We start from the raw sequence: 12,264 nt of genomic DNA, 5'->3' as shown, positions 1-12,264 counted from the left end.
ACAAACTACTATTTGTTTGCTTTAATTGTCGACAGGATTACTTTACCGCATGGCCCTTAGCTGGCTCAAAGAGACAAGTTAGTGTTCAGCAATAGTTTGGCAAGTTTTAAGTCATTCAGAATGCAACTAATCAAATTAACAATCTACGTTGATACATTTACATCTTTTATCTCCAATGCACAGCCAAAAAGAAGAAAAAAAACGTCTTCTGGAAAGTAAAAATTAAAAAAAATTAAGCTTCTGTAGCTTAACTTGGTCAAAGTAAATTCTCAGGAAGTACAGCAAGACACAGTTTTGTCATATCTGACTACACTTGCATCTTCTCATTTAATTCAGAACGAGAATGGATGGACTCAATAGTCACAATGTCAGATGCAGTGAGATCACCCTTTCTTTTTTCTTCTTCTCTTTTGTTAAATAATTATGTATAAGCTTATGAATTAATTATAGATTAGATAAAAAAAAAACTTAATGCACTATGATACATAGGTTAGAAGACAAACGAGCATGCACATGTAGTAGTTCAGTAGAAAATATACTAAATATCATTCAAAGGTATAGACCAGAGGAACTGAACCTATAATAACTATCTTAGACTAATAGGACTCAAACATTAAAATCTTTAAGCTACTGGTGAGAGAGAAGAGAACGATAGTACTGATCTTCTGTAGTGTGACATTTATGAACGGTGGCATCTAAAAGGCAATAATGACTCTAATGACAAGGCTTTCTCTTCCGTACCATTCTCTTTTGTCCCTCGAAGGATCTCATGGCTATACTTTCGACAACACAGCAAGCATGCAGCAAACAAATGCAGCTGGAAAAGGAAGTGCAGTACACTCCCATAAAGAACTTCCCACAAGAAACAATGAACAATGGCTTGTATTGTTACTTAGTGATGAGCTTGTCCCGGATATGGATGGACTTGAAGAAAGCAAGCTCCAGTTATTCTTAGAAGTTTTCTCAATCAAAATAGCCTCCTTAAAAATTTATTTGCCTTTTTGAGTTCATCCATCAAATTTATCATCAAAATGGGGGCAAAGAATTGCTGGCAACTACTTTTCAGCAACTTTTTCTATATATAAAGCGCTGGAATTTTTAATATTTTTTTTTACTAAACTAATAATATAGTAATTGATGTAGTCACTAGTCAAAAGAGATCTATTTTGGGGTTTAAGTTTGATGGGAAAACTAAAACTATAAATAAGCTTCTAAGCAGGCCCATTTTTGTCAAAAATTCGTGATTCTTTTGTATGTATATTTCCACTGTGGGTTACTTGGATAAATGGATTGCCATTTCTTTGACTGTAGCAATGTGAAGTCCTTCGAGGGGACAGCCCTTTTGAGAAGAGTGGGCATTCTCATGAGTCATGAGAGGCTTCATCAATTGCCTTTTTTTTGGGTTTCTCCGTTGTTAGCGTAAGTTTGGGCAAGCTTTAGGAATACAAACAATCTGGGCCCAAATTTGTTGTATATTGGAAAGCACTAAACTCCAATTCACGAAAGGATATCATTCAATAAGACGTGGAGAACTATGAAAATGTTGAGTCGTTACACATAGGAAATTGGAGGATATCAACTAAGTCATAGTAATAGGCTCGAGTAACCTGTCTCTCTCCCTTTTTAATTTTTTTTTCCCTCTTTCTTGTGTGCATTTAATAGTACAAACTACAGAGCCTAGCCTAAAATATAATATGGCACCAGAAAGTACAACTGAATTATGCATGGGTATGAAACAAACATCACAAACACCATTTGCGATTTGATCAAACGTCATTAAATCCGAGAGGTATAAGTATTAACATTTCATTGAAACTTTAAAGTTAATGCAATTCAGATACTATGAGGATGTTGGGAAACAAATTTAATCCTCTTACATCTTTGTATGAGCTGCTGTACACATGTATAATTTGCCTGTCACAAAACTGAAGATACTGTGATTGTGCTAGGTATTCGATAATTTATACAGGACCAGAGATTGCAAAGGCTCTAGAGAAAACCTTCCAGAATGCGGCAAAGACGGAATACAACACAAGAGCAACAACAATTTTCTTTGATGCCAGTACCCTTAAATTAACCTTCATCTTGTGTGCCCTCATAAACCTTAGCATTGCATTGCCCAACAAGAGTAACCATGAACGAATGAGGGCCAATACCATGCAAAAGGCCTCCTTTGGCCCTCCCACAGTGCTCACCTCATCACGACCGACATCAACATAGGTCGGTCCTGCGCTGACAGTGTCATCAACACGGTCAAGTCCAAGAACCTCATTCAGCCAATCTGATAATCTGATCAAGATTCTTGCAAGCCATGCTACTTCAGTATCTGAGATTGGCCTCCGCATCCAGTCACCTTTATATCTTACATCGTGCCATTTTATTCTTCCAACCCCAGGATGCTTGGGTGTGAACACCTCACTGCGTCCATGATGTTGATCATGTGCTTTGTCAGATGAGACTATCGAGTGAGATTTCTGGATGTGGCCCCCGAAAATCCTCTTCATCTGGGATCTGATTAAATCCAAGATCCGGAGGTTTTGTGAGACATCCCCAGAAAGAAGTTGAACCTCGTGCTCCGCCCGCAGCAAAAGAAGCTTTATAACAAGCACAATTAACATGCTTCAGAAATGCCGTGTGAACCACCAATAAAGCAATAAATCACAATAAAATTAATATGCAGGTTTGTTAGTAGATAAGCTCTCACGTGATATAGTGCAAAAGCAGCATAATATGAAATTTAATGCAATCTGAACGTGGTTGACATAGGATAAATCTTACAGCGATAAAGAGCAGCATAACTAGATGTGGAGAGTATAGTGGACATCCATACAGTGGTTGATCTCTCGACAAGTTTGGTCATAAGTCATAACCAATACCGCCAAGCTTGTAAATGATTTTCACCTATATAACCAATAACTCCCAAAACATGTCTACATAGTTGATCAAATTTCAGTACTTTGATGGTCTACGGTCCCTCTTTCGAAAAAAAAAATTCAGTACTTTGACGTGATTTAAAATTAGCAGGCTAAATAAGTAGTGCAGTGGATTGAGATTAAACACTGATGGAAACTTCAAATGGAAAAGTGAGTTTAAACACTGATGGAAACTTCAAATGGAAAAGTGAGTACCTGAAGTAAGTTATGAGCCCCATCCTCTCCATCACTGAACAGTCTTAGATCACAGTTCCAGTGCTCATGCAAGAAAGATCCATCTGCATCACTTTCACACAAACCATCTTCCCAATCCTGACATATAGGAAACAGGCTTAAGACATCATTCAAGTTGGCCTACATCACAGCCTTATATTTTAAAGGCAAAAAGATTCTGTTATTACCTGCAATTGTTCCCGGATTGATGGTATATACTTGTGCACATCATCAGATGAATAGGAGGAGGGCCCAGGTGGTTTAGAATGATAAGCAGCATCAACTCTGTGAAGATGATCCAGCAGCTCGGAAGATGAAGTCAGAACGTTTAAGACCTGTAGAATGGGGAAACCAAAGAATATCGAAGGATCAGTACCTGGATCACATAATGCGACAGTGACTTAAAAAATGAGCTGCAGCACATGCAATTACACCTCAAAGTAACTATTTTAGATTACAGAGTTTAGCACAAAAGACAGCTCTTTCATTTGAAAGAACAGAGCACTCCAATTCAGCCAGTAGGAAACACTCATCCCCAACATAATCAAGTTATTATCAGAGACCTAGATAGACATTAGACACTCAACATGAGCTTCTGAATCTGACAATCACTTTGTGTGCAAATTTGACATATTTACAAGTGATCACTTTTCAGACATTATTATCTAAAACCAAACTTTAGCAGCATTCAGGGATGCAGTTAATTAGAGAATACAATCTTCGGCAACACTGGAATAAGACCTATCATCCGATAAAACATAGGATGTAGGAAGGATGTCAGCAGCCTTAAAAGCATGCAGTATACATCATATTTTGGGCAATTACGAGATATATGAACTAGCCAATTAGCTCACCGTCAGACGTGAACAAGCTAAGCTGAATCAAATTAATGCACATTTTGCTTAACACGTAATACTTGAGACCTCCCCAGTCACCATATTAAATAAACACGAATTGACTTGTGGAGAACAGAACTTTATATAGGCCTTAGATTCATCTATCTAGATTTTCTTATAGTGGCCATTTTCCTGCAGACCATCTTTATCTCGAGTTAAATTAACATACTAACATTCCTAACCAGAAATTTTCTCTCACATCATTTCTGGTATTTATTTTCCCTTAAAGGTTTCTTCCAATTGAATGAAGCCTTAGGTAGACATTTCCAAATTTATCTCAAATGAACTTATCCTCAACATTAACATGCTACTTCTAGCCTGTGTCACATGCATTTGCTACTTTAAAATCAATGTCATATAAAAACACAAGAAATATCTCCCAATCAATTTCCAAGATAATAAATGGTTGCCAAGAAAAGGAAAGGAAAGTGGGAAACAGTTAATCCAGACTCAACCAAAGCTAACACCGCATGCTTGAACTTCTAATCTCACGATACATTTAACATCTTAACAACCAATTACATATAAGTTTAAACTTCCCTGGTCTCTATAGTAGATAATACTCCATACATGTTCTTCTCACCATCATAGACATGATCAGGTAGAAGGTTACATTCTGTTCTAGCTAAGGGCTACGAGATGAAGATGAATAATTTGTGCATTGGAGGCGTAGAATGATTTTACACCAGAAGTTGTCATTTTTCTCTTCTGTCTAGAGATTTTCAAGAAAGTGTCCCTGTAGAGTTACACCAGAAAGTGTCCTTGTAGAGTTAACTATTTCATTGGCAATTAAGCAGCAAAGGCTACACCTCGTGAATTCTCAATTTCCATGCTTACTTTAAGAAACTGAACAAGAGATTCAAGCAATCGACAAGTACATGAAAGGAAAGAAGATATTGTCATCAGAGTTGTAATAAGAGAAAATCTACAAGACTAACCTTTGATACCATCTGAATGACAGATTCCACATTGGTATGTAGGAACTTATGCGCAAACCCAAGAAAATGCACAACCAACGAGCTGTAGAAGAGATAATTAGACAACACATAGCTCTGCCAGGCCAGCGTGTACACTGATTCTATTTGGCAGCCCTCCATCCCTGTGTCTTTATTCTCTTGATTCTGGACTCCTGGTGGTGCATCAAACTCAACAAAATCTTCCTTACTAGTCTTCCATGGAGCCATGTACATTATCCACACGGAGAAAACTTGAGCAGCATTTTTGAAAGATGCGCCCATTGGACAAAACAAGAAAGTCCTCAATATATACCTATACAACGGCCTCTGGATCACCGAATTCCAAGAACCAACAGAATTCTCACAGGAAAACATTGCCGCTCTCGACCTAACAATATCCTTCATCACAGGACTTTTAGTGAACATCTTCTGTTCATTCACTTCATCCGGGGAATTCTTGTTACAGTTCAAGTACATTACCAGCAACTTCACCATATCCCCCAATCCAGGAGTCGGTGGGATCTCCCCAAAAACCGCCTTAAACGGGAATGACACACCAAATGACCGACAAAACGCAACAGGCAACGGCGAGAAGTCGTTATCTACCATCCAGAAATGCACAAAAGTGTGCACCAAGAACTCTGCTTGAAAGAACGCAGCACCATCGCCGCTCCCCGAGTAATGAAGCAGCGAGCTACGGTACGGCTGGCACGACTGCAGCAGCCCGCCGCCCTTCGGCACAAAAGCCTGGAGATATGCATAAAGCAATCGGAGATACAAGCTGCACTGCGGCTTCTGCCCAGGCTGCCGCCCGGTGGCCGACAGCACCGGGAGCGACGACGTCCAATTCTCAAGACGAAATCTTCGTTTCTTGCGGATTACTCCAGATTCTGGGCCCTCGGAATCACCTCGGGATACAGGGTAGTACGCGAACCAGAAGATATAGTACTCGAAGACGCCGAGCTGGAGCTGGTAGGAACCCTGGATGTTGTCTTCTTTAACTCTACCGGCGAAAAGAGGAGAGATGTCGACGTGGCCGGTTTGGAGGGCAAAGCGCATCCACTCGGGGAGGCGCTCCCGGGGGAAGACGTACTTGACGAGACCGTGGCGATCGACGGCGGAGATGGAGGAGAGGAGGACGCCGGAGGGAGAGAGGAGGGAGAAGAGGCGGGAGGAGAGGTCGGGGTCGGACGCGGCAAGGTCGAGCCAAGAGGAAGAGGAGGGCGAGGAGGAATCGAAGCCGAAGAGGCGGCAGAGGAGGGAGGGGAAAGCGAGGGAGAAGAAAGGGCGGCACTGGTCGGAGGCGTGGCGACGGAGGAAGGAGTCGGCAGCGGAGAGGGCGGAGGAGATCTGGGGACGAGAGTCGGCGGCGAGGATGGAGGCGGCGAGGTCTTGGGCGCGGTTTTGGGCATCCATGTGGAAAAAGCGAGACGACATCGATAGTTAGGGTTTCTCGTATTTATATTATATAAGAGAGAAGAGAGAGAGAGAGAAGGAAAGAGGTATTTGAAGTTTCAAATGGGGATGGCAAGATGGATCGAATGGCGCTCTCTCCTCTCGGTGGTGACGGTACGGGAGGGAGGGGGGTGAAGCGTAGCGTCTCCGTGCCTCGACACGTGTACGACGCTAGCCGTTGGATCGCGGAGTATCGTCTTTCGTGGCGTCTTCGGGATGGACACAATCTTGTCTCGCTCGCGCCGCTTCGTGTTTCGGGTTACCGGGTCGGGCTTAGGATGGTTACTGGGCTGGTATGGGCTGATAACTAATATTAGATGGGCTTTTTATTATGGCCCTCTAATTATGTGCTACATTGACAAATTTTACTCGTAATTGGCTACGTAGAATTGGATGCAAATGGACTGGGTCGGAGCTGGTTCAATTCCGGGTTATCGGGTATTAGTCTCCACGTACGACTCTAACCCGAAAAAGAAAAGAGAAGGTCGAACAGTAGATGCTCTTCTAAATATTCCTTTATCTTACGCTTTCTTTCTTCCTTCGCCAATCTCCCGATCTCTCGTCGTTTACAGAGAGAAGAGGAAGAAAGGAATTGAAGTAAAGAAACCGAGAGAAAGGAGACGATGGTACTGTCGCAAAAGATCCACGAAGCATTCAAAGGGACGGTGGAGCGCATCACTGGGCCCCGCACCGTCTCCGCCTTCAAGGAGAAGGGCGTCCTTAGCGTCTCGGAGTTCGTCCTCGCCGGCGATAATCTCGTCTCGAAGTGCCCCACCTGGTCTTGGTTAGATACCTTTAACCCAACTCCGTGATTTACCCGATTCTGTCTCAAGTTGCCTCTAATTTGTTTATGGATTGGTCAACTCGTGGATTTGGGTAGGGAGGCGGGCGAGCCGAGCAAGAGGAAATCTTATCTCCCCGCGGACAAGCAGTATTTGATCACAAGAAACGGTATGGGGCTATCTGATCTCGAATTCCTTTGCTGGACTGTTCTTAGAACTGGAGAAAAATTCCCTCTTGGTTGGCGAGATTGCTTCTTGCGTGATTTTGATGGGTATACGGTTGAAAGGATAGAATTTTGGAATGACCCATGTCTGGTTTTTTTTTTGTGTGGATTTGATCAGTAGTTGTCGGAGTATGATGATTAAGTTATTTCTGTTTGTAATTGGTTCTTCATCGTTAGTGCCATGTCTAAGGCGGGCCATTTCGGTGGAGGAAGAATACGAGGCTGCAGGCGGGGAGGTTCTTCTTGAAAATGATGATAATGAGGGCTGGCTTGCTACACATGGGAAACCTAAAGGTTTTATCTGCCTCTTTTGATGGGACTTGATGGATCAGGTTGTGTTTCTTAAGCTTAAATTTGGTGGTTTTGATCTTTAGAAGCAAAAGATGAAGAGGAGGAGAATCTTCCCTCCATGGATTCGCTGGAAATAAGCAAAGGAAAGGGTATTCGATCCATCCCCTCTTACTTTGGTGTCGAGGAGGAGGAAGATATACCTGACATGGAGGATTATAACGATACTGAGAATCTTGTCGAAACAGATCCGGTATGTCTCATCATTTCCAGCCCTCAATTTGAGAAGCCTAAGTTTCAGCTGTTAAATTCATTCTTTGTCCATGTTTTCTCTTCTTGCAAGCGTATAGTAGATTGATATTAACATCATGAGCTGTCCCGTAAGAAAAACGAGATTTTTCTTATACCTACTGCAATCTCATTTGCATTTTCCATAACCTGAGCTCGTAAAAGGAAGAGATAAGAGGGCCCTATAGAAAAGGTGGTCAAAAATGCAAAATAGAGGCTGACGGAATGGTTATATACTTATATGAATTACATAGTAAGAAACATCTCAAGGTCATCCAAACCATCTGTATTTCTTTCTGTTATGACCCCTCAAGAATTATATAGATTTTGGCTTCCCATAAAATCAAACTTGCTATGGATGCCGTAGCTGTATCTTTGCCAACACCGACATCTTAGCTGTATCCTTTTTATTTACATCTTTCTAGAAAAGTTTCAAATCTCCTCCTGGTATTACGCGTGTCATGATTTTGAGATATTTGAGATATAAGAAATAAATCAACACTATTGGTATCATTGATAACTGAATAAACCTTCTAATGCAGGCTACCCTCCAGCCTACTTATTTTGTTGCGCATGAACCTGAGGATGACAACATCCTTCGCACCCGAACATATGATGTTAGCATCACGTGAGTATTTCTATCAGGATCTTTAGCTTTGCTCAGATAGTTCAAACTTATTGTCTAGCTATTACAATATAGATCATGCATATAGAATAACCGCACTTAATAACAATTGTCTTGGTACTTGCAATGGCAAATCTAACCATTTCTAGCAAGTTAAAGGAAATGTCCAAGACTATGGCAGCTAGTCCTGCTTGTGGTTCCCTGTGGGAACAAATAGCTGAAAGTGCTTTATATTGGTGCTGACTAGCCTGTCTTACCCGAAGGGAGATGCTAGCTGTTTGTTGATTAGGAGCTTGCGACTTATCTGATTAGAATGGATTATATCTAAATTTTGAATTTCTCGTCTCTGCTTTAATCCCACTTCCAGTTTCAAGACAAAGTCTTGTTCTGATTATTTTGCAGTAAAGTAACTTTGTATTTCTCATTGCAGGTATGACAAATATTACCAAACTCCGCGTGTCTGGCTTACTGGATATGATGAGGTTTTGTCATTAGAAATGTTTTTTTGTCTTTCTTTAGTACATGCAAAGTGGCAAATAACTTTCACAATTAATTCTTGGGTGGTACACTTTACTCAGCTTTCTCTTTGAATGTGGACGGGTGGCTTTATTAGTCATTATTGACAAACATTTAGAGGTACAATAATAGATGCATGAAGAACTTACTATGTGTTTTGCGTGTTCTTCTGAAAAAATGAATATGTTAGTTACTATTCTATTTTGAGTTATAATTTTTCCCTGAGGTACAAACAAATGACAATGATATACGTTTTCCTCTCTGATAATGTCATGTTCATAGGCTGATCATGACCTAGACAGGGGCCCTAGTTCTCATTGATGCATAAGGCACTTAAGCCCACAATATTCCGGATAATAGAAAATTCATAAAATAATGCAAACCTTAACCACGTTGATACTTGAAATATTGTTTACTAAGTTGTCATTCTTTGTAGCTTGAGAAATGAAGTTTTAAACTTTGGATTTCCAAATTCAAACAAGAATTATAATTAATATTCCTCCTACATGGTAATTTTTGGAGGTCATTGTGTATCTTAAATTTTTGGAAACTTTGAATCATTTCTTAAGTTTCCACTGACAGTGCGCCATTTGTTTCTTAATTCTTAGAGATGGATGGTGGCATTTTTGCTATAAGTGCTGGAGAACAAAACAAGTGGAATTTTGTAGCATTTATGAATTTTTACTGAACCTGTGGATTTTGCTATGTTATTTGCGATAGTTGCTGATTGAATTGGCTTTTGTAATTTTGACCCTATATACTGTTGCAGTCAAGGATGCCTCTACACCCTGAACTTGTTCTTGAAGATGTCAGCCAAGACCATGCACACAAAACGGTGATGTCTTGTAACTGATTTGCTTTCTAATGTGTGATGTAGAAAAGTAGTACTTAACAAGCTAGTATCAGACTGCACAAGTGCAAATATACTCTTATCCCAGTTGAATCGTGTTAAAGTTTTAATGTTTTCTATCAGTTATTGCTGGCAGGTAATTTTCTTTTAATGAATGTCTCTATGCTGATCTTTTGTCTTGCAAAAGTATTTTTCTTGTTCTCTTGGTCAAAAATTTGTCACGGGCTTTTTCTGATTTCGGAATTCTGTTTTTGGAGTTTTGGGTTTGTTCAGAGGATAAAGCAACTGTTGCATTTATATTAAGGGCCTTACTAAAAGCATGTGGCTTGGTGTTTAAGAATTGAATTTTTGGCTCTTATCTCAGTGGTTATAAAATTTCTATTGTACTTAGTATTTTGGATCTCATCATTCGTTGGTAATACAGGTGACAATTGAAGACCATCCTCACTTGCCTGGGAAGCATGCTTCTGTACATCCATGTCGACATGGGGCTGTAATGAAAAAGATCATTGATGTTCTAATGTCTCGTGGTGTTGAACCGGAAGTTGACAAGTAATGCTGTCTTTAATGGCATAATTCTTAAACTGTTTTTTGTCCTTATCAGAGTCCCAAACAATCTTAGCAACCTCTTTAGTTCTCTTGCTTGTTGATCTTTTACAAAATTAACTACCTTCACATGGGGCTCTATTTGTGAGTTTTTATAACATATGCTAATATATGCCTTGTATGATTGTGCCCAGCTATCATTATTGTTTTGCAGTTTTAATGGTCTGGCTACATTCACCCTTTGTTTTAACTGTTAAACAGTTATCCATCGATTACTTTATTTTCTGACAACCTTCTGCTTTATATTTGTAGTTTTGTCCTTAATTATCTCTCCTCTTTTGTGCAGGTACCTTTTCTTATTCTTAAAATTTATGGCATCTGTTATCCCAACCATTGAATACGACTATACCATGGACTTCGATCTTGGTAGCACAAGTCACTGAGTCTAGGTATAACACCTCATCTCTCACTGAAACACTAGTTTGCTTACCTACTCTCACAAATTGGCAGTACAGTTTTAACATAGCATTGTTATAAATTTTTAAGATTTGCAAGAATAGTAAATGTCAGCATGTGGATATTTCTCGAACTTGGTTATGAAATTTAGTAAGGGCTTTCATTGTCCATGGAAAGTTTAATATGTTTTGAGGAAAATAGAACACATCCAGGCTTGTGAATTTTATTGAGAAAATAGTTGTAGCTTCTATGTGAGGCATGTTTACATTCTACAGATTGCTTACACTGCTTGTAATATTATTAATGCAGGTAATGAATTTGGAAACAAGGCATCGAGTACCTGCAGATCTTGAGTACAGTGTGTGTATAATGTATATCTCTGCATATGTGATTGACCTGTTATACTGACAACTTGTTCTTGGATGATAAAAATTATCCTTGGTGTACATTTTGTAATTTTATAGATTATAAGCTCGTAGATTAATTATAGACTAAGAAAAAAAAAGCTGGATAATTAAATCCATTTTTTTTTATAAAAAAAAAAGGGTCACAGGCTCAAATTCTAAGCATGCAACACTTCATTTAAAATTTACTTTATATCACTCTTTAATAAAAGTGATGATTTTTCCGCGTAGTACCAACATGCCCCCCCCAATCCATGTGTTCCTCGGTCTTAAACAAATCAAAGTTAGGAGTACACTAAAACTTCCACATATATATCCAATACGGATATGGATTTGGAAAACCAGAAAGCGAGACTACTAAACTAAGTAGGAACACCAAGATGACACGGATTCTTCTCCTTCCTCTGCCTCCCACGCTTCTTTTTTATTTCCCATTGAAATAAAAACTACAATAAATGGTCATTTGGTGATCTGATCGCAGGATAACTCCGAGTGCGTGTACACGGTGTACGTCCGAACAGGCTCCATCATCAAAGCCGGCACCGTCGTCTCCAACATCAGCCTCTTCCTCACCGACTCCTCGGGTCGCGGGATCTCGGTGCCGGATCTGGTATCCTGGGGCGGGCTTATGGGCCCCAGCCACGATATATGGGATGGGATCTGTGGGCCGTGCGGGCTGGGCCCGCTCTCCCGTTTCAATCTGACGTCAGACGGGTCTGGGCCCACAACGTGTAGTACTGCGATTACGTAGTAGAGGTGACGTTCACCGGGTCCCACATGCCCTGCGCCGAGGCCCAATTCCACGTCCGCCGATGGCTGGCCACGGACACCT

General features: G+C 40.4%; 2 protein-coding genes across 2 annotated transcripts; one reads left to right on the top strand and one right to left on the bottom strand.

The window, feature by feature from the left end:
* Positions 1 to 1,776: 1,776 nt before the first annotated feature.
* LOC140794444 (uncharacterized) lies at positions 1,777 to 6,519 on the bottom strand. Its single transcript, XM_073146475.1, has 4 exons — positions 4,981 to 6,519; positions 3,335 to 3,481; positions 3,129 to 3,245; positions 1,777 to 2,594 (listed from the first exon to the last, which is right to left on the bottom strand). The coding sequence occupies exons 1-4, from the start codon at positions 6,433 to 6,435 to the stop codon at positions 1,962 to 1,964; spliced, it is 2,352 nt and encodes a 783-aa protein (XP_073002576.1). The 5' UTR covers positions 6,436 to 6,519; the 3' UTR covers positions 1,777 to 1,961.
* Positions 6,520 to 6,933: 414 nt separating this feature from the next.
* Positions 6,934 to 11,474, top strand: LOC140794341 (autophagy-related protein 3). Its single transcript, XM_073146352.1, has 10 exons — positions 6,934 to 7,237; positions 7,334 to 7,404; positions 7,637 to 7,753; positions 7,834 to 8,000; positions 8,578 to 8,663; positions 9,091 to 9,142; positions 9,946 to 10,011; positions 10,451 to 10,578; positions 10,919 to 11,021; positions 11,338 to 11,474. Exons 1-9 carry the CDS (start codon positions 7,077 to 7,079, stop codon positions 11,013 to 11,015), a joined length of 945 nt encoding a protein of 314 aa, XP_073002453.1. The 5' UTR covers positions 6,934 to 7,076; the 3' UTR covers positions 11,016 to 11,021; positions 11,338 to 11,474.
* Positions 11,475 to 12,264: the final 790 nt, after the last annotated feature.

Source organism: Typha latifolia, chromosome 8 (assembly GCF_019914945.1).
Source record: "Typha latifolia isolate L0001 chromosome 8, TyphaL0001v2, whole genome shotgun sequence".
Classification (NCBI taxonomy): domain Eukaryota; kingdom Viridiplantae; phylum Streptophyta; class Magnoliopsida; order Poales; family Typhaceae; genus Typha; species Typha latifolia.
This window is presented reverse-complemented; position numbering and strand designations above follow the sequence as displayed.